At 33.3% G+C, this 25,253-nt stretch overlaps 1 protein-coding gene across 1 annotated transcript; it reads right to left on the minus strand.

Moving 5' to 3' along the window:
• Window positions 1-232: 232 nt before the first annotated feature.
• Window positions 233-4,259, minus strand: LOC21404011 ((-)-germacrene D synthase). The gene is made up of 7 exons (XM_010093984.2): window positions 4,114-4,259; window positions 3,344-3,638; window positions 2,471-2,852; window positions 2,147-2,365; window positions 1,746-1,887; window positions 1,205-1,453; window positions 233-610 (listed from the first exon to the last, which is right to left on the minus strand). The coding sequence occupies exons 1-7, from the start codon at window positions 4,219-4,221 to the stop codon at window positions 317-319; spliced, it is 1,689 nt and encodes a 562-aa protein (XP_010092286.1). The 5' UTR covers window positions 4,222-4,259; the 3' UTR covers window positions 233-316.
• Window positions 4,260-25,253: the final 20,994 nt, after the last annotated feature.

Here is a 25,253-nt window from a genome sequence, read left to right on the forward strand (position 1 = left end):
CTCTCTCTTTTGTTTGTTTGTTTGTTTGTTTTTTTTTTAATTTTCTTCATCTACGTATTGATGATATTAATATTGGGCAAATTCAGGTAATAATTAGTTTTAAGTTAAATTCAAAATTCAAAGAACACCTTAACCTGCTGTATCCTGGAAATTGGTCGTAAAGTTAATTTACACGACCAACATTTTTGCTCTCCCTTTTCCAACCACGATCAATAACAAAATACTTATTCATGAACACCCAAGAAAAGTAGGGACAATTTATAATTGCCATTATTTCTTTACAAGCATATTTGTGAACCCTTCTACAATTCGATGCTTATTCTGGCACAGGATCAATGAGCATAGACGCTATAAAATCCTTGAGGACCACTTTAGAATGTGTGTAGCCATCTTCATCCTTGTTAATGACATCAATAACACGTGCAAGATTAACAACTCGCATTAGGAGAGGCATTGGGACACTGATTGGGTACAAGCACTCTTCGTTTATGTCCTTCCATGCATTAATCACTTGTTTCCGAAGATCTTTTACTGCTTCTTCTTCTGTGGCATCATGTTGTTTCATGTAACACTCTACAGCAGAAGCGACGTGCCCTCTCTTTTGCTCAAACTATATATATATATACATATATATATATATAACATTAAAATCGTGTAAAATAAGGGCTAAAGTATTGTATACGGTGAAGCGAGTTAGACTATTGTTATCTAATTTATAGAAGTAAGAAATATAGCATAACATTTAGTCCATGTAACACTATGAGAAATTGTTATTCAAATTCTGTTACACTTTTCTAATGTCAATTTCACATTAAACAAACATGTTATATATACATTTCTTAATTTCTATATAGTATGGTGCATGATGGTCCTGACAACAACAACGTAGAGAAAACCTTTATATATATTCTCAAGTATACATTTATATTGTTATAGAGCATGTGTGATTAAAATTTAAAAAATACTACTTTTTGTCCGGATGGATTTTTATCCCCTCAAACATAAGGAGTGGGTCCCACCTAGTGGGACCCATATGTGCATCAATAGTGGGGCCTCTCCGTCTCGGGATTGCTATTAAAACTTTGGTTTATATGGGTACGTTACACACACATATATATATATATATATATATATATAAAAGAGAAATTAATTACCATGTGGGACATATATATATATATATATATAAATAAGAGAAATTAATTACCATGTGGGACACTATATCATCCATGAGCCTGCAAACTACTTCTGAAGCGCTAACAAGCTTAGGGTTACTAAATAACCATTCAAAAGAGTCTTTTGTGACAATGTCACCCATTCCAACGAAAGATGTGGTGGCTAACATTGCATAAGCAGAGGTAACACGTGCGAGTGGCATGTATTCTTCCATTGTTGGCGTGTAATTAAGGTTGAACCACTTTGCTTCTTGGACGTATGCTCTGATTTGACGTTTCATCTATAGAAAAGCAATTACACATCATATTTCAGCCACCAATATGTGAAGAATAAAATCTTTTTCCAAGGAACATCCAAGAAGATTATCACCGTCCGTTTTACTTTTTTTTAATTGTTTAAGATAGTATAACAAAGGCTTGAAAATAGAGCATTGTTATAAGGTACCGGCAATATTAAGCACCATCTACAAATAGAAAATTACGGTTCTGCAGGTGGAGCTTACATTTTATTAGTGATCGTGCTTAACACCGATGGTACTCTTAAGCATTTTTTCTGAACACAGTATAACTTACTGCTTCTTTAGCATAGTCTAGCCGATATAATTTTCCATCCTCAGTGGCCAGATTTTCTTCAATTTCATCGTAAACATTCAACAGTGCCTTGTAGCAGACTTTCATGTACTCTGGAAGCTTATCCATGGCGCTAACATCCCACCTGAAATAAAGTAGCTATTAACGGACTAAGCGAAAATTTTATCCAAACAAAAGAAAGAAAAAATGTCTTATTAAACTAAAACACATGTATAATAAAGAAAAACGCAAAAGAACCTGCCAACTGCGAACTCGAATCTAAGATTTTCTAATTTTCAAATCCTTCCAACTGCGAACGCCAAGCTTGCCTAACGAGTCAAACTCAAACTATAATTATACATGATTTGTAACTAATTAATTATATTTATGACTCAAACTCGCACCTTTCTGCTGCTTCAGAAAAGAGCTCCAACTCTTCAAGTGTTCCATAGACATCATATATATCATCAATAACTGATGTCATGGCAATCACTTTTGTTAGTGCCCTCCTCGCAAAGCCATACTCAGGCTCAAAGTAAACTCCCAAAATCCAAAAGTAGCACTCAATCACTCTATCCCTTGCAAAAGGCAGCTTCCTTGCAAAATCCAATTCCTTCCACCACCTAATTATTTAATTAAAATAAATTAATATAAGTAAATTAATGTTATTACAATGAATATATAAAAAAAATTTCATGTTAATAAAAAAAAAAAACTAATAATCCAACCTTGCAATATGGCTTAGTTCCTCCTGGTGAACTTTCTGCAACAAGTTGAAATCCAACTTTGCGAAATTTAAGAGAACCTTATTATGTGAAGGGTCTTGTTGGTAAACAGACATATAATGCCTTGCCTCTAGCCTTGTCAAGCCCTTTCGAATAGGTTGTTTCAAGGCATGAGTTACTTGCTCTACAAGAAAGCTAGGGCTCAAATGGCGGCTGGATGCCGCGGACTTAAGGCAAGTGGTAGTGAAGACAAGTGCTTCGTCCAGAATGTCCTCTCCGTGCACCCTTAGATACGTCGCTTCATACAAGCTCAACATTCCTCGGATATCACTCGCAAGTGTTTCCTTGAATTTCCCTTCAGTCTTCTTGAAATTCTTGAATATGTCTGCATTTGCCCACCACCACACATATGGCTGCGTGAGCTTGTTTGCTAACTATCGTAAAAATGTTAAATTTTCGTGCGAAATTGTGGTTTTCCTACGTACATAGTAATTTTTTAATCTCATGTTTGACGGGTGAATTGTGATTGATTAATGTAAATAAGAAATATACTGTAGTGGCGAAACTAGCCTTTAATTTTAGTGGGGGCAATATATTATTCTATTTTTTTTTTAAATAAAAAAATAAAATGAAAAAATATAAGAAAGAAATTATAGTATTGTAGTTTTCAAGAACTACCAAATACATATAAAGAATTTGACAATGTGAAACGAAAAACTGTTGATAGGGCATTGTCTTGAAACGCCATATTAGTATAAAAAAAAAAAAAACTATTTGTTATGTATATTTTTTATTTTAATGTGATTTTGATTAGAAAAATAATGATACCCTAGCCCCCACTTGTCTTTGGACAACACCGTCCCTGAATGTACTTACCGCATGAAACAGGATAACCTTGTTGCCTAAGCAACCGAAAGCAAAGAGCGACGGTATGAAGGTCATCATCATAGGTTTCTGCATTTTGAGGGCAATTGTAAAGGGTGTTGTCATAAATTTGATGTAAAACGGTTTCGATCTCTTTCTCGAAATGGTAAGACACGCCCAAGCGTTGAATTGCGTCGACCAAATTCAATTTCTTTGAGGGGTCTTCCACAGGAGCTGCAACCATCTTCTTCACTTCCTCCTTTAACTTTAGAATCTTGTTGGTGATTTCGCCTTCTGCTGACTTTTCCTGTGCAAGCCAAATGCAGAAAATAAATGAGACCTCAATTGACTTAAAAGCTGACAAAGTTTATTAAAGGAAAAAAAAACTAAAAAAGTATATAGTTTATATAGGATTGAAAATGCATATACGTCCTATGAAGCAGTTTATAAGGCCTAGTTCGAGTTAGGAACTTAAGTTAAAAAGTGAATTCATGTGAGAAAAACACTATAATAAAAAAAGTTGAATTTGAATTTTTATGAGAAAAAATACTATTGCAAAAATTTAAGTTGTAATTCTAAGTAGCGAAACGAATAGGGCCTTAGCATGTTTCACTTGTATTGTTTCCAAGAGATTGTGAACTCGTTTTCTAATGAATAAATTTTTCCTATTTGTTTTACTATTTAAGGGTTTGAATGAGGTATCTTTTACGTATTTTGAGTAAAGCCAGTTTCTTAAAAGAAATAAAATAACATAAAAAAAAAACCGGAATGAAAAAACTTACAGACAAAAAACGATCACCCCAAATGCTTGGATGATAATTTCCTGAACGCCTATTAACATGATCAGGTACTGAGTTGGTGGTCCTAGGGATTGTAAGTGAACCTTCCATGACTTGAGCAGACAATTTTCTTTTAATTTTTGTAAGAAAAAAAGTAGGCAAAGTTTGGTTTAGACACGTTTTGTGTGTTTGTGTGAGAATTTGGCTTGGAGTCCACAGAGGAAACTAGAGTCTATTTATAGACAAAATGCTGAGACAGTTACACTTCATATCTCGGAATGTATATCTAACGTGTTAAACGAGAAAGAAATACAGTTACACTTCTCTCTCACTCTCTTACTGATCTCTCTCTCTCAGTGAGATAGTGACCTACAACTACAATGTGATAATGTTTCAAACGTGAGGGAAAAAAAGTCTAATTATTTCCATTGGGTCATCATGACAATGTGTGGTCTAATTTTGTACATGCATTTTTTATCTGTACGAAATTTCTGTTTACAAGACGAACGGCCAATATTATAGTAGAATTTTCGATCATAGTTGTTATGGCCTATACACATTGATTGTCAAACTATGGCCAGATCCTACAATTGTCACTTCACAAGTTTCGAAATTTAAACTTAAATGTTAAACTTACATCATTTGAAGACATGGCTTCACGAAATGTATTCGTTAGATAATAGTTAATAAAATTAAAAATTAAAACCACGTGAAATTATATAATTGGTTAAACATCATCTGAGACATTAAAAGTCAACAAAGAATTTGAGTTCATGCGAGAAAATACTTATCCATGAGAGAGAGCGAGAGATGCATGCCTATATGATAGCTTTGAGCTTAACTTAAGTGAGCTCAAAATCAAGCTTACGATCCTGTTGAAGCCTTAGGAGAACATCCACAAAGTCTTTCATCATATGATCAGAGATCCATGACAACTAGAACACTTCATGATCACTTCGTTATGTTCTTAAATCAAACGATTATTGAAAGCGTCAAGTTCTCTAAAAGTTGCTCTCAATCTAGCCCCAAATCCTCTCATAACATCTATCCACTGCAAAGAATCGAAAAGATATTCCACAATAAAGGCCGTAAGTTCCATCGCCAACAGGATTGCTAGTTTCCTATCCTGCTTATAGAGCCATCTTCCGCTTTGTAACTTTAATCTAGAATACATCTTGACTTGACATAATATTTTTTGAGGCTTCAATCATCATCTTGTTTAGATTTATCTTCGCCCCGCTAAGGCAAGCATTTCCAACCCTGTTGACTAAGTTTTCAACTTCTTCTTCTTTAATAAACTGAAAACATTGCACTCTCTTAAGGCTCAAAAGCTCAATCACACAGATTCTCTGTGCTTGTCTCCAGTAGTCACTGTAAGGAGCAAAACCGATGTTGTTGTTGCCTTTGCATTAGATATCGATGGCTGTGGTTTTAGATCGGCTTGACAAGACAACGTCGTGGGTGTTGACAATTTCTACCACCAAATCTAGAGATGAGACTACTATATCTGAAACTTGGCCTAGGTTTAGGAGCATAAGAGGGCTGTACTTGTCGAGAGTGCTCAAAAGTGTGGTGAGGGAATTTGCCTAGCTGGTGGAGGTTTCTGATCATAGGTAACCTCCAAGGTGCACTACAACAAAAAAGGCCATTTGCGACGACATTTTTTGCGATGACATTTGTCGTCGCAAATAATAAAATATTTGCGACGACCTGTCGTCACAATTACTCCCCATTTAAAAAAATAACCATGTCGTCCCTAATAACTTAAATGTCGTTGCAAATAATTTTGGAGCGCAAATTTTAATGGCGCGGATTTTTGCCGCCAAGGTAATCTATTTTTTGCGACGACGTTTTCCCTTTATTTGCGACGACAAAGTCGTCGCAAATAATTTCGTGTTATTTGCGACGACTTTTTCTCTTTGTCGTCGTAAATAATCTTTTCAAGATTTCACCAAAAAACTAAACGCTGGAAAAATGATTATTTGCGACGATATTTTTCATTTATTTACGACGACAAAGTCGTCGCAAATAATTTTATGTTATTTGCGATGACTTTTTCTCTTTGTCGTCGCAAATAAGTCTGATATAATATACCCTATCTTCTTCCTCTTCATTTTCTCCCGCCGCTTTCTATCTCTCTCTTGCCAAGTCTCTCTCTCTCTGCCTCTTCTTCCCCTCGCCGCCGCCGCTGCCCGTCGCCACCGGCCCTCTTCTTCTCTTTCTCTCTTCCCTTCCCTCTCTCTCTCTCTTCCCTTCTCTCTCTCTCTTCTCTCTCTCTCTTCCCTTCTCTCTCTTTTCTTCCCCTCTTCGGCCGCTGCCGCCGCTCCCGCCGCCCCCCCCCCGCCACTCCCTCTTCGCGGGGGCTCATTGGCGCGCGGGGGAGGGGGGCACGGGAGCGTGCGCGGCGGGGCATTTTTTTAAAATTATAAAAAAAATTAATTTCTGTTTTTTGCGACGACTTTTTTAGACTTGTCGTCGCCCAAAAATAAGAGTATTTGCGACGACAATTAGAAATGTCGTCGCAAAAAATGATCATATGACGAGAATTTTGTAATGACGTATTAGCGACGCCTGTCGTCGCAAATACAGAGTGTCGTCGCAAATACATTTGCGACGACACTATGTCATCGCAAATACATTTGCGACAACACTATGTCGTCGCAAAAAACGTTTTTGCGACCAATTTTTTGCGCCGACAAATTTGCGACGACTTGTCGTCGCAAAAAACTTTATTTACGACGACATTCGGATTTTTGCGATGACTCTTTGTCGTCGCAAAAACCCCTTTTTCTTGTAGTGGTGACAGTGGTAAGTTGAGTTTTCGGTGTGACGATTTATTATGTAAAAATGGAAGGAAAAAGGCCGAGATTTAAAAGTTATGAAAATTCACCAACTTATAGAAACTATTAGGCCATTTTATGTTTCTAATTTTTTATTTTCCAAATTTACACTTTTTTTCTATTTTTTTCTGTCTCTCGTATATTCTCTCCCCCTCTCTGTCAGTGAATTTTGTGTATGTTGTTTTAATTTTGTCGTAAATTGTTTCCAAATTTTCGATTATTTCTCTTTCTAATAGTTTGAGGATTTAACAGGACATTTGTAAATGAATAGTTTCTTTTATTCTTTATATATGTAAATCAATGATTGTGCCGATTTGTGTTACTTTGTACTAATTTGGCGGTGGATGAGAGAGTAATTATAAATTTTGTGAACTAGTTTAGGAGTATTGGCTTCCTAAGCTTTTCTGAAAAACTTCTTCGACAATTGGTGTTCCATCTAAAGTTCCTCATGCTACAATTGAAGGAGAATTTTCAAACAATTTCGGTGAGAGAGTGAAGAGAGAGAGTATGGTTTTGAGAGAGAGACAGTTCGGTGAGGGAGAGCGAACAGAGAGAGGCCAGTATGAGTCAGATTAGGGTTTTGAATGGGTATTATCATTTAAGGATATTTTTAGAAATTCAAGTGTTTGTAAATCTGGATTTACCTTAAATTAACTTATTCATTAATTTTTTTAAAAAACATTGACCTATAAATTTTAATTCATCCTAAATTTTGACCTATTTCCCTCATTCTCTCTAAATGAATGTATGAGAACAGAAAGAAGAAGGAGAAGAACCTTACCATGAAGATGGTGCCAAGGAAAGGCAACAAGTAAGGAGAGCCCCTCCAGTTGTTCGGAAACAATTTGGCATTGATCCCCTCCGTTTGGCCATTGGTTTGTGGATAATTGACATGTAGAAAATTTCACTTCTGAACCTATTAGTTTAAACAAATAAGTCCAGAATTTACCAATAAACCGCACATCTCGATCGCTCACAATGTATTTAGGCTCGCCAAAGACCTTCACCACGTTCTTAAAAAATAGCTCGGCTGCAACATCCATAGGACATGCATGTGGTGTTGCAATAAAGATCGCATATTTAGAAAACCGATCAACAATAACCAAGATCGATCTCTAGAGAGAGATAGAAGGGATTATGGACGAGTAGTACTAGAGTGGTTAAGTCTAGGTCTTCCCAAAAATATTTCTTCCAAGCATGGTATATAGCCATGATAATGTATAGATGACTTATTGAAACGAATAAAGAAAGGGCAAATGTGGAAGATGGAGATGAAGCAAGATTAATTGATGGATATCTAAAAGGTTTACAACATAGAGACAAAGATTAATATATATATATATATATATAGATGAGAATTCATGTTTAACAGTGTGATATTATCCGACGGTTATAATAAATTGGGTAGTTAATCAAAATAATGTATGATAATTAATGAATTGCACCACATCATAAAACCTCATTCACACACACACATGTGTATATATATATATATATAATACGTATGTGTTGACCGATCGTTGAAGAAGAGGACATTTCAATGGTCCACAACATGTAGAGCGGACAAGAGGAAGACAATATATAGTAGAGATTTTATAAATAATTAAAAAGAACACTAGAGCTTCAACATGTTAAGTTTATGTGCCAATCAATATATAGTTGAGATTTAATAAATAATTAAAAAGAAAGACAATATACAGTAGAGCTTTTGTTGTGCTCGATTATTAACGTGTTGAGTGGGGCTTTTTTTATTAAGGCTCGGTACTAGTATTTATCTTTGTGCCTCGTTTATCTTTATTGGTGGATGTAGTTTATGTCTGTGCTCAAATATTCTTATACTTGATAATCATTTACGACTATTTTAGTGTATGTATTGACTTAATTATATTAAATAAATTTTCTGCATTAAAAAAAATTCTTACATTTTTTACTTGTTAATGTTTTGAGTGTATTGTTCATTCTTAATTGTTGGAGTTAAATTAATATAATGTCTATATCTTGTGTTTGATGTTTTCAATTTATGAGTTGTTTCTCTATATCCAACTCTTCTACTGGTAACCATGTAACCACTATGACCCTTCCCACTTAGTGTAAGATCTATTAAAAAATAGGCCTTGATCTTAATTATAAATATTATATAAATAAATTAGTATATAATTCAAGACTTGAGCTTTATAATTTTAATGGAGTACAGTTGCGATGTTATAAATAATTAAATAGAAAAATTAATTTAAATTAATTAATTTATCTATTATTATTTTAGCTCAGTTTATGTATGTCTATTTGTCTTCTTACGAGTTCTGAAAATTTCTACAATCAAATCAAAATAATTTTCGATGCATTCATCTTAAGATTTCAAATGTTATAAACAAAAAAAAAACAAACAATATTGTTCGTCATGATTTTATACGTATCTATTATTTATCCCCATTCTAAGTAATTAGCCTTTCATTTTCTTTTTATTAATTGAATGAAAATTATTTATTTTTAAATGGAGTGATATAAATTATATTTTTTTACAGGAGTTTCTCTGGTGTTTCTTGCTTTTTAGGAACACTGATGTTTCTTACTTATCAATCGTTAAATCTTCATTATTTTTTTAATTTGATTTAAATTTTGACTAAATTTAATATAGAACTGACGACTGATAAACTGAAAATACCGTGTTCCTAAAAAAGAGTAAACATCAAAGAAAGTCCATATTTTTACCATCATAAATGTTATTGAGAAAAAACCCGATATGGCGCTAATCATTAATCAAAATATTATATGGGCCACTAAACTTAAATATACAGATGCCATTCTCAATATTAATAAAAGCCCAAACAGAAGCTACCGATTTATATGGACAAGTTTACTCGTCTCTTATATTCAAAACCTTAAGATCTGAAATTCAGAAACACTCTCTCTACACTGTTTAACAACTGTTTCTCTCTCTCTTAAAGAATCAAACCCTCTTTCTACAATACAATTCTCCCTCTATGTTGAGGAATCATAATCTCTCTCTACGAATGTTGGTTCTCTCTCTCTCCATTTCCCTTTCTCTGTTTCTCTGATTCTCTCTCTCTCTTGCTCTCTCATATTGGGAACGCGATTGTTTCGTTTGTGACGGGACTTCTGTTTTAGCTTTATCTCGTTGCTGGAGACAAACAATGACACAGAAAACTAAATTGACAAGGTAACGGAACGTAGTTCGTAGAATGTTTTTTTTTCCCCTTTGTTGAATACTACTAGTGAGAAAGTTGTGTGCTAAAAAAATAACCTACTGGGTATTGGAATGTAGTCGGTATATATATATATATATTCACAAGCGAGCTACAGAAACGAGTGAGCTACAGAAAATTAAGAAATCTAGAGAGAGAGAGAGAGAGAGTTATTTTCGTAAGCATAGTCGAATTCTAGAGGGAGAGAGAATGTTGAATGAAATCATAACAGATTAAAAAACGACAAGAGAGACTTTTTACTCATCATATTAAAAAAGATTAGCACTAAATTATTTACAATGACATAAATAATACTTTTAAAAAAAGTACGGTAAACAATGTACTTTTTTCTCAATGTTATTCGCGGTCTTTTTCCCAACAAAAGATGGCGCTTTTGTTAGAGGGAATACGTCAAAACTTGGATGGGTTTGATAATGATGCATCACATGACACATGTTGGAGGGCAATGTTTTAGGGTTAGCCAGGAAGCCCTTTAACGCACTGTAAGTGGCTTTGGGCCGGAAGGTTTGATCTTCTAGCACATAACAAAGAAAAGCACACAAAAAAAAAAAAAAAAAAAAAAAAAAATTTCTGGGCAATAGCTTCCTCTGATCTCCCTCTAAAACCACTTGAACTCATTTTTGGACACATTTTTTTACAGTAAACCCAGAACTCTATTTATGATTTCTTCCTAGTTCAACACACATTCAAATACCACTTCAAACATTATCACCACTTCAAATTTATCCTTCAAATTTGGCTACAAGTTCAAACCGCACTTTTCAAACTTTATAGTTCAAACCACTACATTTCGAACTTAAAAAAATTCAAACAGCTAATTTCTTAGGCACTCGAAACTTTTAAATAGTGTTAGGTCCGTTTTTATCCTGGTGTCACAAGTGGTGTTGCAACACTTTACTGTAACACTTTTTGTGACAAAAAATCTAAAATTAAACCAGCAAAATAGTAAAGCAGGAAACTAATGTAGAAACGTAAAGGACACCAAAAAAATGATATTGCAGTTCGGTGCGCACACCTACTCTGCGGGGTCACGCCTAGACAATGATCAATCCACTAAGTTCAAAAGATTACAAAGGACCGAACGGTCTTACACACTCAACGACTCCCTCCTTGATGTTGTTGCCGTTGCCTAGAATCTCCTTAGAAAGGTTGATCAGCGAGCACCACTCGACTTGACGATTTCCTCCCGAAACCAAAGAAATCTTCTCCCGAAGAATCAACTCAAAAGCGTTCTAACAATTCGTCGCAACACATCAAGCGACACTTAACATTACAATCTCATTCTGATATAGACAAATGCAACTTTTCTGTTTTCAGCCCTGTGTGTTCATTACACGTTCTGCCCTCATCATCACAAACCCTCATACAACTTTGTTTTTCATCCAACAATCAGCAACACTCTCCCACCAACAATAAGCACACCCAATCATAGTAATATCTCCTCCATTAACCACACAATCAGGTCACAGCCCCATGACAGTAAAAAGACCATACTCAAGCCTGAAAATCACCAGCCATCAATACCCCAAAAAGTCCACTCTTGATTTTTAGCAATCAAGATCTTTGATTTGCAGCCAATAAACATGACAACTAAAACTTTTCTTAAGAGGCTCACCTATTTGTTGTGCCAGCCAATCTTCTAGCCAATTTGCAACCAATTTGTCAAATATAGTTTTCAACCAATTTGCCAAAAATAAGCCAATACAAAAATGCACTAACAATCTCCCCCTTTGGCTATTTTTGGCAAAACTAACACAAAAAAAAAAAAAAAAACTTATTACAAGATAAAAGATTAAAAAAACCAACTAAGGGGTTAATTGAATTAAGAGTTCCTTTTTGACAAAAGACAGCCAAATTTAAAAAATAATACTAATAGAAAAAGCTTTTAGAAGATGTTGCTCCCCCTGAGTCCTCTACGAGTCTTACTCCCCCTGAATGTAACACTCTCTTAAACTTGATATTATCAACTGTTAAATGCTTGGACCAGCCACCATTACTACACACACAACCATTAGCACATGCTTCTAAAGAAGTATAAGTCCTATGACACCTTAAATCAGATTTTCTTACCCAAACACGTCTAGGAAATTTGTTTTGCACATCAATCCTTACTGTAGTTGTCCTTCTTGAGTTTGCGGAATTTGGTGGATTCATGAGCATACCTCTCTTCAAAGCATTCAAATACTTATAGCATCTTGGTCTTATATGGCCAGCTAAACCGCAGTAATGACATATGGGAACAAATCTTTTACGTCGAGGGGGTGAAATAATAACCTTCTTACTGAGGGTTGTCCGAGGTTCAGGAGCGGGTGTCTCCTTCACAAATACTGTCTTGGACGTTGAACATTCACCGGTGTAGCCAAGTCCATGATGATCACAACTTGCTTTTCTTATAGAGAGAATATGATCTAATTGGGTGGTGCCGGAATTCATCATCTTCAAATTTTTCTGAGTGCTCTCCAGTTCAGCCCTTGTGTCCTGCAGCTTTTTCTCATTTTCAGTAGCTTGAAATTCATAGTTAACGGCAGCCTTCTTAAGCACATCCTTCTCTTTAACAAGCTCATCAACTCGCTCTTGTGGAGACTTATTCATTTCACACACTTTAACCCATTTGCTGAACATGGTCTTATAGGATTCTTGTATGGCATCAATAGTCAACTCCTCACCATCACTGTTACTTTCAGAATCTGAAAAATCTCCTCTGTTTTCACTGTTCACGGAATCTGTTACAGGCAGTGTTGCAACACTGTCTGCGACACTTTTTGTAACACTGTCTACAGAAACACTTTGATCAGTATAAACATTAAAAGCAACATGGTTACTCACATGGTCTTCATCCTCCTGACTGCCTTCAGAGTCTTCATCACTCCATGTTGCATTAAACGACTTCTTCTTCTTCTTAAGGGTGTTGGTACACTCGGATTGAATGTGGCCGTAACCGTCGCATTCCCAGCATTGAATACCCCTGTTTTTTATCTTCATCTCTGTGTTATTTGCTGTAGCTTTATTCTTCTGAAAGTTGCTGGAATTGCCATTTCTTGAATTTTCATTTTTCCTATTGACCTTCTTCATCACCTTGTTGAATTTCTTTGACAACTTTGTTATGGACTGGGCCAAGTCTTCTTCATCATCATAATCAACTTCGGCTTGAAAGGCAATACTTTTATCCTTCTTTCCTTCCCTATTTTCATCCAAATTCATCTCAAAAGTGCGCAAAGAACCCATTAGCTCATCAAGTTTCATTGTTTGGATACCCTTGGCTTCCTCAATAGCTGTCACCTTATAAGCAAACCTCCGTGGAATGACCTCAAGACCTTCCTCACAAGCTTCTCCTCTGATATTTTCTCTCCAAGGGCAAATGCCTCATTAGCAATATCACATAATTTTGAATTGAAATCAGAAATTGTTTCATCTTCAAGCATGTGTAAGTGTTCAAACCTAGTAGTGAGAATTTGAAGCTTTGATAGTCTCACGGCTGCCGTGCCCTCATGCGCCGTTTGTAGAATTTCCCTAGCCTCCTTAGCCGACTCACATGTAGAAATGAGTTTGAATTGATTGGTGTCCATTCCGTTGAAAATGGCATTAAGAGCTCTTGAATTGCTATTCGCCAATCGATCTTCTTCAGTAGACCATTTCTCTTCGGGTTTCATACCTTCTTCTCCAGCATCAGTTTTGGTAACGGGGTGCGTCCAACCAATCAACACAACACGCCACGCTTTCTCATCAAGTGCTTTGATGAACGCCTTCATACGAGCTTTCCAATAAGAGTAATTGTAGCCATCAAGGAGTGGAGGACGTGAAACTGAACCACCTTCTCTCAAAAAATCCATCCCTGCTATAACAAACCAACTCCCAAAATCTCACTAAACAAAGGGTTAGTGAACCGCTCGGATACCAATTGTTAGTTTTTACCCTGGTGTCACAGAAAGCGTTACAACACTTTACTGTAACACTGTTATAACAGAAATTTTGATATTAAGCCAGCAGATCAGAAATGCAAGAAACTAAATGCAGAAACGTAAAGGATACCAAAAAAATGATATCGCAGAGTAGGTGTGTGCACCGAACTGCGATATCATTTTTTTTGGTGTCCTTTACGTTTCTGTATTTAGTTTCTTGCATTTCTGATCTGCTGGCTTAATATCAAAATTTATGTTATAACAGTGTTACAGTAAAGTGTTGTAACACTTTCTGTGACACCAGGGTAAAAACGGACCTAACAAATAGTTACAACACAATTGATTTTTCACCTCTATTCCCACGTGCTTTTTCTGAAGATGAAGTTGGATAAGCCTAATTGCACATTTTTTTAACCAATTCATTTTTTTTGTTTTTTGTTTATTTGTTTTATAAGCTCTCACTTTGTCCTATTCAAGAACCAATTGTATACAATATTGGGGCCATTTTAAAAATTAGGATTACTGTGAGAAACTATTCCTTCCTCACTCTTGCACAATCTCCTCATCTCTCCCGTCTTTTATTTTCTTTTCTCTCTCCTATTCCACCAGAACTCTTTCACACTTTTTTCCTCTTTACCCTTCAATCTTAGGAACCTTATTTTTTTTTTCTCAACTTTGTTGCTGGGTATTTTGGATATTAGGGTAAGAATTTTGGTAAATCAGGAACATCTAATAGGTGCCAACCTAGTTAGAATGTTCATGTTGATTCTTGTACATGCCGAGTATTTATTTTCACTTTTCACTTAAAAAATGTATATGTTTTAGAAGGATTCCCCGAAGGATTATGGATTTTACTGAAGAAAATTATTGTTCAGAGGAAGGGTTTTTTTTTTTTTTTTTTTTTTTTTTTTTTTTTTTTTACCCTTTTTTTTTTTAGTTTCTCTGATTGACCTTCTTACCAGTAGGACTCGATTTATGACCGTTGAATCTGGTTAAAATCATATTAGACTGAAAAAGTAAGCAGAATAAACAATTTTTAATATAAATTTAACAGCTAAAAAGTAAAAAATTATTGATAACTCATTTTTTCTGATCCTACTAGAGAGACTCCCTTATTTATATTTGATTTTTTTCCTCCTTCACAGAGATTTTACCGTATTATAATTTCCTAACAAGAAGAAAGCGACAGCACGTTCAATAATTTTTTACCAAATCTGGTCCCTCGCGTGCGTTTGGTTGGAGGGAAAGGAAAGGAATGGAATGTAATAGCATCTAAATATGATGTTTGGTGGGATTTATATAAAAGAATGGTCACTCACCCATTTTAGTTTAATCATCATTCCTTTCTCACATGCGAGGAATAGTCATTCCAAGCTATTTTCTTCTTCTTTTCTTCATAATTACTTTTAAATATTATAATATAATTACAATATATTATATAGTAATTATAGTTTAATATGTAATATAATATAATATAGTTGTAATATTGTAAAATTAATATCATAATTATGTTATATTATAACATAATTATATTATATGATATTACAGTTATATTATATTGTATTAATAATGTAATAATTTATATAATTAAATATTAATATACTGTTATAATTTTAATATTATTATCTATTACAGTGCATTCACTACTACAATTTGCTTAATTTGTGATGAATTTACTTATTAATTATATGTCATAGTAAATAATTAACTATTTGCGACGACATAGCGTCGCAAATACTTTTTGTTTAACAAGAGAATCGTGTCATCGCTAATACTTCACTAGATGTCGCAAATATGTGGTTGCGAAAAATGTTGTCTGGCACCAATGTTTGCCGGCATAATAACATTATTTGTGACGATTTGTCATCGCAAATAAGAAATTATTTGCAACGACATGTGTCATCATAAAAAATAATTCATTTATTTATTGTCCCTCGAGTAAAAAGGCGATCTATTTGGCGGTTCCCAAAAATTATTTGCAACAACATTAATATATGTCGTCGAAAATGATGATTTTGTATTCCCTCGCAAAAATAAACGGTGGGAAAATTAGACGGTTCCCAAAAACTAATTGCGACGGCAGTGCACATTGTCGTCACAAATAATAATTTCAGAACATTTGTTATAAATATTAAATAATTAAGTTATATTTACAATGACATGTGTCGTTATAAATAATGTATAAGTTATATTTGTGACAACAATGTCATTGCAAATAGTTCTCGTTTATCGTCGCAAAAAACTCTGTATATATACTCACGACCAGAGCCTCGTCCTCCATTTTTTTGATCTCTCTCTCTCTTTCTCTAGGCCTCTCCCCAATTTTCTGACCCTAAACCCCTAAAACCACCCTTTATTTCCTTCTAAATCCCCACCGAATCAACATTTATCATAAGTTTTATTCATTTTAATTGTTTTTTTCATGAAAAAGTATAAAAACCAAAACTCCCTGCCCTCACTGCCAAATTCTGCCATCGCCGACATCCGCCGCCGCCGTTTGCCCTACCTATTTCTGCCGTTTTCAGCCCCCGTTTTAGTGGGTTTGAATTTTGTAAGTTTTTAAATATTTATTGTACTTTTTTAATTCAAAATGTTTGGGTTTTTTGTTGTTTGAATTTTGTATTATAGATTATAGTTTTTAGAATTAGTATATAATTTGAAATTTAGATTATGAATTTTAAGATTGTTGAAATTTGGTATAAATGTGTGTGAATCTCTTAGGGTATTATTTTTTAAATCTGCTTCTAATTTGATTTAGGTTAAGATTAAAAATTTTGATGATTGTTTTGGGTGGCACATCTTGCAGTTATGGTGTACCGAAATCTTTTAAATGTTTTTTTTTTTTTTTTGCAGGATTAGATTTTTTGATAATAAGAAAAATCTTGCACGTTAAAATCACACGACTATCATTTGATGCTGCCGAAATTTTATTAAAACCTATTCATTTTAAGAATTTCATTAATAAGATTTAATTATGTTAATAGAAAGTAAACTAAAATTTAATTGTAAACATGATGAGTAGAATAATTATACGATAAATTATTCATAAAACTTGATAAAATTTTATAAAGTTGAAACATGAACTATAAAACTTTCTTTGTGAACATGACTATATAGCCACAAAAAAAAAGAACTATGATTGAATGTGTTATTGTTTTTGTAGTTAAGATGCCAGTGGACCTTTCAAAGATTAGTGGGTTTAAAAAATATAACTGATGGGAACACAAAGATCAGTGGGTTAAAATCACATTTCTGTCATGTTATAATATAGTGATTGTTATCAACCGGACTACACAAAATAGTGGCATTTGTGTCCGTGGGTAAGATAATCAAGTTTTCTACGAAGGCTTGGAAGAGATTATTGAATTACTATACATAAACAACAATTCAGTCTTTCTTTTCATGTGTAAGTGGTTCGACACTCGGGCAGAAAGAAGAAGAATTCAACAAAACAAGAATAGAATAAGTATCTTTGTTAAGGACTCGTGGTATGAGAATGAACCTTTCATTTTAGCTTCCCAAGTGGAACAAATTTTTTACATTGATGATTTATTTAACGGTCTGAATTGGAAAGTTGTGGAGCATTTTGGGCATAGACATATATGGGATTTTCCGGAAGAGGACGCCGACGAGGTCACGATAGTTCAAGATACAAAATCATGAAATGTTAAGTTAGTAGTTGAACTACCTGAACTGGACAACTTAACATTTGATCGGTGTGATGTCAAAGCAAATACTGTCACGCCTGACGTCGACACATAGTCGCGGGTCCAGTCGCCCATTGAAGATGACTTTATTGACGATGGTGATAATGAAATTGTATTTGACTATATCGAAGATGAGCTCATCGAGTCTGAAGATGATGACGACATAGAAAGTGCCGATGATGTTCAAAACATTCGTAGTAACAATGAATAGAAATAAAGTAGTTAATTTATATTCATGACTTCTTTTATATATTTATTAAGAAATTGCGAAAGAAATGAAGTAGCTAATAAAGTTTTATTTTTTCATATGACATAGAGTCACAATGTCTAGCCTAGTAGCTACATGCGCTGGCTCTATAGGAGAATCACAGCCTCCACATTGTCAGTCAGGTATTATATGTTATAACAACGAAACGATATTTTTTACTCATCGAACTCTATATAATCAAATTTTATTATTTTTATCTTTTTACAGTTCGAGAGACGACCCCTCGACGTCGACCTGGTCGAGTGGTAGCTTTAGGTCAAGATTTAGTGGAGAAGGTACAAAGAGATGGGAAGCTTTTTGTCTTGTTTGATGAGGCTGGTACATGGAATGCGATTGGCGAAAACGCCCCATATTTTGACTGTGCTGTCGGCTTGCACACCAGGGATATCTGTGACCCATACTACAACGCGTGGAAGGACATGCCTGAGGAGCACAAAAGGAGGATTTAAAATCGCATGATGGTATTTGTTTGAAACAAAATTTGTTCTCAAAATTTATTTAAATACAATACTAAAATTTATTTGTTGATTGTTTAATGTGTCACAGGATTGGTTTAACCTCGACTACAACCGCGACAATGGCATCATTGGAGATGAAGTCTATCGTGAAGGCAGTAAATGTTACAAGGACTGGAAGACCACCTTGCATAGACACTTCCAGAAGATGGGAGGGGCTGAAAAGGAGGATTTGGTTAGGCAAAATCCACCTTAAAACTTGAGGAGAAAAGAGCAATTTGGACCTTCCTGTGATCGTTTTATGTCCCACGGTTTTCAAGTTCAATTTCATTATGTGTTATTTAATTATTAAGTATGTTACTAATTCATCTATAATCATTACTAGAAAAAATCTGCTACAAATCAACAAAACTGTGGCAGTTAGAAATGGTCTATCTTGCATAGTAGAAAGTCATACTCCCAGCATCGTTTTGATAAGATAATACTAATTTACATACTGGTTAAGTTTTTGTCACTTTGGCTTAATAATTATTCTAACACATTCAACTTGATTAGGTAAATCCCGAGACCGAGCAGCCAAGATCATTAATTGACAATTGGGGTGACATGCACCGTCATGGGCAGAGTTTTCTCAATCCAGATGCTGAACAGATATTCGTAAGTAAATTTTAAATTTATTTCTTTTTTCATACTTAACATAACATATTATACTATTTTTATTCATTTTTATTTTATTTACCTTTGCAGGCTCAGATGGAGGGGGAAAGAACCATGCAGATGACACAGTCTGCTGGTGAAGGTTCATCTGCCACGATGGTCGATGAGAAGGGGATTATGTCCAAAGTCTTAGGCAAGCGCAGAGGACACACTAAGGGAGTGGGACTGACACTGTCATGGAGGAATCATTCAAGCAATGCAACATGTTCGACAACCAACAGGTCATGATAGAAGCCATGCGCTCGATGAATCTCAACATCAACTTCTTGCCACTTAACCGTCTCCAACCATTGGTTCCTCCGCCGCCTGAGCTAAACGAAGAAAATGAGGATGAGGATGAGGATGATGGTGCTGCTAATTTAAGAGATTAAAATATATGTTTTTTGTTTTTTTTATTATCAACACTTTTTAGTATTTCTTGATTAGTTTACTTTTTAAGACAGATCTTATTATTGTGTTGACTATTTTATATCAATCTTTTCTTAATTAATATCAATTTTATTTTTAAATTTTCTTCTAATTTATATATTTAATAATTAATATTATTAGTAAAGTAAGGCAAAAAAAGAAAAAGAATATTTGCGACGACATATCTAAATTGTCGTCGCAAATAGTCTACATTACTAGCGATGATACTTTGAAGCCTATAGTCGCAAAAGGTTTTAAATACATTTGTTGCCGCAAATAAGTTAGGACACGTCTGTTGGTTCCCGAATCGAATTCGGGTGCGAAAGCGTGGCGGGGAGGCAGATCGTGGATAACAAAAATTTTCATAAAACTTTACTCTATAGATTATATTAATTTATGCACGAATAAATTAATCGCATTAATTTACATCAAGAACTCAATCTGAAAAAATACCTGGAAGCCGACTCAGATGATAACTTGAATTCTTTGACCACGAACAGTCCTTACTCCAAGTTTGTGTTTAGAATACCAAAGTCTTCCACGTCAATTCCTTGATTCCACGTAGACATGTGTGTGGGCACACGTGAGACAAAACAGGTTTCTTAAACACTCGAATTTTCACAAACACCAACGCATGCATGATGTGGAATTTTTGGAGAAAAATATTTTTGCTCTCTTTTTCCTCTATGAATTTCGGCCACACTCAATTAGGGCTGAATAAATGTTTCAAAAATTGTGTCCACAATTTTCTATCATTCTCATATTTAAAGAGTAGAAGTCAAACTTCAAAACAGAATCAAATCCCTATCTCTAATTTTGAATTTGGAACAAAAAAGCCCTTCCCCTTATCTCCAAGGTGGCCGGCCACACAGTTAGGGTTTTACCCTGTGTGTGGCGCCAATAGCAGATAGGGAAGGAAGAGAAATCATCCTTTATCCCATAGTCTAATTTTAATACAAATTCAAATTCGAATTTAAGTCAAACTTAAATTAATTTGAATTCTAAATTGAACAACTTATCAAATAAGTTTAAATGGATAAATCTAGATGTGTTCAAATTCAAATTTAAATAATCACATTATTTAAATAATAATTAATTCTCAATTAATTATTTTTCGAGTATTTAATTTTAGAATTCCATAATTCTAAAATTCCCATTTTGCCCTTTGTGTCTCGTAGAATTACAAGGACGACGCGGGGACTTATGGACCTATAATCCCAAGCTCCAATAAAATTAATAATTAATTAAACACTTTAATTAATTAATTAATTCTATTAATTCCAATAGTTACTCCACTATAAACTTGGAATTGAACTCTCAAAATTATAGACATTAATTACTTCTAAACTGCGAAGTGTCCATTTGATATAGTCATTACATATAGATCAATCCTCCATAAATAATTCATAATTAGAGTCAGGTAGAATCCGTTAACCTCTCTAATTATATCTTCATCATTGAGTACCATTGATTCTCTAATGGATAGTGATTCATAAAACATATTCATGAACCAGAGCGCTCTTACTAATCCAAGTACCGAATCAACACTCAAGAGAATTATTTATCTACTTCTTTCTCAAGAAGGAATGGATTCCATCTCGTATAATAACATTCCCAGCTACCTATTTCATTATGTCTTCAAAATACAAGGAATATGATTCAGGGTCTCAGAATCCGTACCAAGTAAATCAAAACACATAAATCCATAAATAGGAGTTTGTTAAGAACTCAGGATTAAGATCATCCTATATATGACCATCGGTAGACTCAATTAGAATTTCTATGCTTAGCAGAAATTATAAAAAATTCATATTGTGTCTGTGTCCTTGTTCCACATAATCTTTTAATGCGAAATACACTTATTCAATATCTCACCATATTAATAGTGCGGATAACACCGTTCCATTCTAAATGGGAATGGCATGTATTAATAATGTTTTAATTAAAGATTATGAACTTTAATTAAATTCATCATGAACAATGTTTTTGATTATTATTCTTAAACACTATCCTCTCGTATATAACACTTATATACTATGTTTAAGGTTACATAAACAATCACGGAATTTTCATTTGATATTCATAAAATATTCATAAATATATGCACATAAAATGATGAATAAACTCTTTTATTAATTAAATAATAAATATCCTATTACATCTCATGCTTCTAGGACACTATTCCCAATAACGTCATCATCAACGACTTATTCGACGGAACATTTATGATGACTTATTCATGATGACCGTTGTCGCTAATATATTAGCGATGTCATTTAAAAATAATTTGATTGTAAATATATTATTTGCGACGACTAATTTGTGACGACATGTCGTCAAAAATAAAATATTTGTGATGACAATACATTTATTTGTGATGACAATGCATCGTCACAAATAAGCTTTTTTGTTGTAGTGATTACACACGTTATGACTACATAATGTATTAATTATAATATAATATAATAAAAATTACATATTACATTGTAATTATATATATTATATTATGGTATAATATAATATAGTTTGAATTTTTATTATATTATAAGTAAAATATTATCGGTTCTTATATAATCTTACAATATTTTTTATAATATTATAATTAATTAACCATTTTAATAATATTATTATATTCTATATCATAATTATGTAATATATTTTATAATAGTTGTTTTATTATCTTATATTACATTTTATATATTATAATAATTATATTGATATATAAAATATAAATGTTATATATATAACAGAAGGGTAATTTCGTTAATATGAAAATATTCATGTTACATTTCATACTATTCCTAAAATTATAATTAAATAAATGAATCAACTTTCTTTTTCATTCCATTCCCTTACCATTCTCATTCCTATTATCATTACCATTCTCCCGTTCCAACCAAACGCACTAAGAGACACGAGTGGCTCAATTGAAAAAATCATTAATAGTAGGAAGACTTCTAGAGTAAATCTCGATAGAAGTGTTGCCACGATTAAGAGAAAATAACCACATGTTCAACATGTGCGCCTGAACAATAGGGTAATTATCAACACAGTAAGGAGAACCTAAGTATTGCCAACAATAAAATGTCTCTCTCAAGCTGTTAAAGCATATGAAAATTATTATTATATTTAAACACTTTGCTGAATCTCCCATTTGTGCCCGTTTGATAAATGTATTTTAAATTTATAATTTTAATTCTATTATAGCATTTTTTCTTATAAAGAATTAGAATTCAAAAATTCTTTACCAACAATTCTCTCACAAAATTTCTGTCAATAAATTAGAATTACTAACTTAATGCGTGAACCAAACCAAATAATTTTCTAAATATTATATATATATATATTTTCAGAGTATAGGGATATTAATTCCTCATTATTTATGTCCACTCCTTCTGCATTGAATAACAATATTTATATAATTGTAGCTATTCTCTTTTTTTTCATATTATTTGTCAATTTTTTCTTTTTTCCTTTTTTTGTTTTGAAAAATGAAATTGATCAATATTCCTGTCGATTTAAATTGCATAATTTCCAGCCTCTATTTTGTCCTTGCCACAACCTACATTGCGTGGTTTCAAATCCTTGACATACATCATACCAAATTCATAAAGGGAAATTGCATGGCAAGCCACAAAAATTCAAAAACTTTATATTCATGCAATTAAACATAAGCAAAGTAGATATTTTCAAATAATTAAGAAGCAGAAACATTTGTGATTGGTCAACAATACATAAGCATCGAAGTATTTGAGATCACATATATGGAATTTTAGGTCTTTCCCATTAGGACGAAATTAATTAATTAAATGTGGACCACAAAACATGCTGGCTTCTCCAGCAATCTTTATAAGCCACTTACATATCTTTCATGTCCCAGACACATAAGATCATGTGGTGAGAAGTCAAACTTGGAATAAGGTTACTTCAAAAATACTTTTTATGATACGTAAACATACCTGTAGGTTAAGTTTTTTGTGTGTCGAATCTGTATAAAATCACATAAAAGTCAAAAAGTACACAGATCCAATGATTGAAAAAACCTGACCTACTAACACACCAAGTGTACCAGAGAATCTCCCTGCTTCAAGTTAGTGGATGTGAGAGAATAAAGCTGCTTAGTGACTACCTTGTAACGGAGAATTATTTTAAAAAATAATAATTTCTTTTTATGTTATAAAATCTATTTCCCAAAAAAAGAGTATAGAGCAAAATCAGTCTATCCAACCAACAATTAGGGAGATTCTCTAGTACGTCTAGCGTACCGGTAGGTCAGGTTTTTTTAATAGTTGGATCTACCTACTTTTTGACTTTTACGTGATTTTATGTAGATCTGACAGATAAAAACTTTACCTAGAAATATATTAGCGTACTGGAGAATGTCTCCAACAATTAAATCCTCACTAAGAAAGATGCCCAACAATTAAATCCTGACTAAGAAAGATCCTGTGGCTGTAGTTCATAAGATGCAAAACCCAAGAAAATTGATAGTTTGAAAATGTCAGATAATCAAATGGCAACGATAAATATTTAAACAAAAAATTGTTATATAAGCTTAAAACTAGTAGTGAGAAGGGTTTTAAAAATAATCCCCTGTTCAATTTAATTCAGTTGAAATAGTGAGCACAGTTTAAACTTTTGTCCAGTAAGCACAAAATCCGAATTATATTCTCCGTTTGAACTATGTTAAACTATCCAACGTAGAGTTTAGCTTCCCCTTAAGTTTAACTATTCAAACTATTTTTGAATAGTAAAAAGGTACCTACTCTCTCTGCATTTCACACGTACCAAACACAAATTATAACTTTTTTCCATGTTCAGATTAAAATTTTAACTGCACATCTAAATGTCAATTTAAACTACAATTTAAAACATACAATTTGAATTTTTCTATTCAAACAAAAAAGTTCAAATTAATAAAATTTGAACTAGCAAACTAAACAAGAGATAAGAATATTTTCAAATGTTTTCTAAAGTTGTTATTTTCGTTTCATTTTATTTTGTTTTGCTTGCATTTGACTTTGGTTTTCTTTAGTTCGCTTAGGCTTTATTATTTTATTATGTTTGAACTTTTTTTTCTTTTTTCTTTAATAAAGTTTTCTGTTTATACAAGAAAAGTAATAGTGTGTGTTTTTCTTCTTTTGGCAAACACTAGTATGGTGATACAGTGAAAAATGTGGGCATAAATAGAAACTATGGATATAATTGGTTCTCTTTTTTATTTTTATTTTTAATTTTCCTCTTTTACGTATTTATGATTTAAGTAATTAGTTTTAAGTTAAATTCAAAATTCAAAGAACACCATAACCTATTGTATCCTGGAAATTGATCGTGAAGTTAATTTACACGACCAATTTTGTTTCTCTCCCTTTTCTAATCATGATCAATAACAAAATACTTATTCATGAACATTATTCAACTAAGCACCCTAATATATAAGTTCCTAGAAGATACAATATAATTTGCTACAACATTATTAAACGGATTATATTTAGTCCTTGTGTGACGAATCTTACTTCTGGACATCACTATTACGTTCATACTTAATTCATATTTTAACTTGTACTACTTTAAAACTATAGACTCTTAAAATGCAGGCTACTTTTTTTTCCTTCAATAGTGATA

The sequence above is a fragment of the Morus notabilis genome, unplaced genomic scaffold, assembly GCF_000414095.1.
Source record: "Morus notabilis unplaced genomic scaffold, ASM41409v2 Scaffold634, whole genome shotgun sequence".
In the NCBI taxonomy this organism is placed as follows: Eukaryota; Viridiplantae; Streptophyta; class Magnoliopsida; order Rosales; family Moraceae; genus Morus; species Morus notabilis.

Bases quoted from the DNA above. Each gene is read 5' to 3' on its own strand.
- LOC21404011 (XM_010093984.2), bottom strand. From the start codon at position 4,221: ATGGAAGGTTCACTTACAATCCCTAGGACCACCAACTCAGTACCTGAT. The intron at 2,366-2,470 runs GTTGGATTATTA...TTAAATAATTAG, and splicing joins GAACTAAGCCATATTGCAAG to GTGGTGGAAGGAATTGGATT. The intron at 1,454-1,745 runs GTAAGTTATACT...GCTTTTCTATAG, and splicing joins TAGACTATGCTAAAGAAGCA to ATGAAACGTCAAATCAGAGC.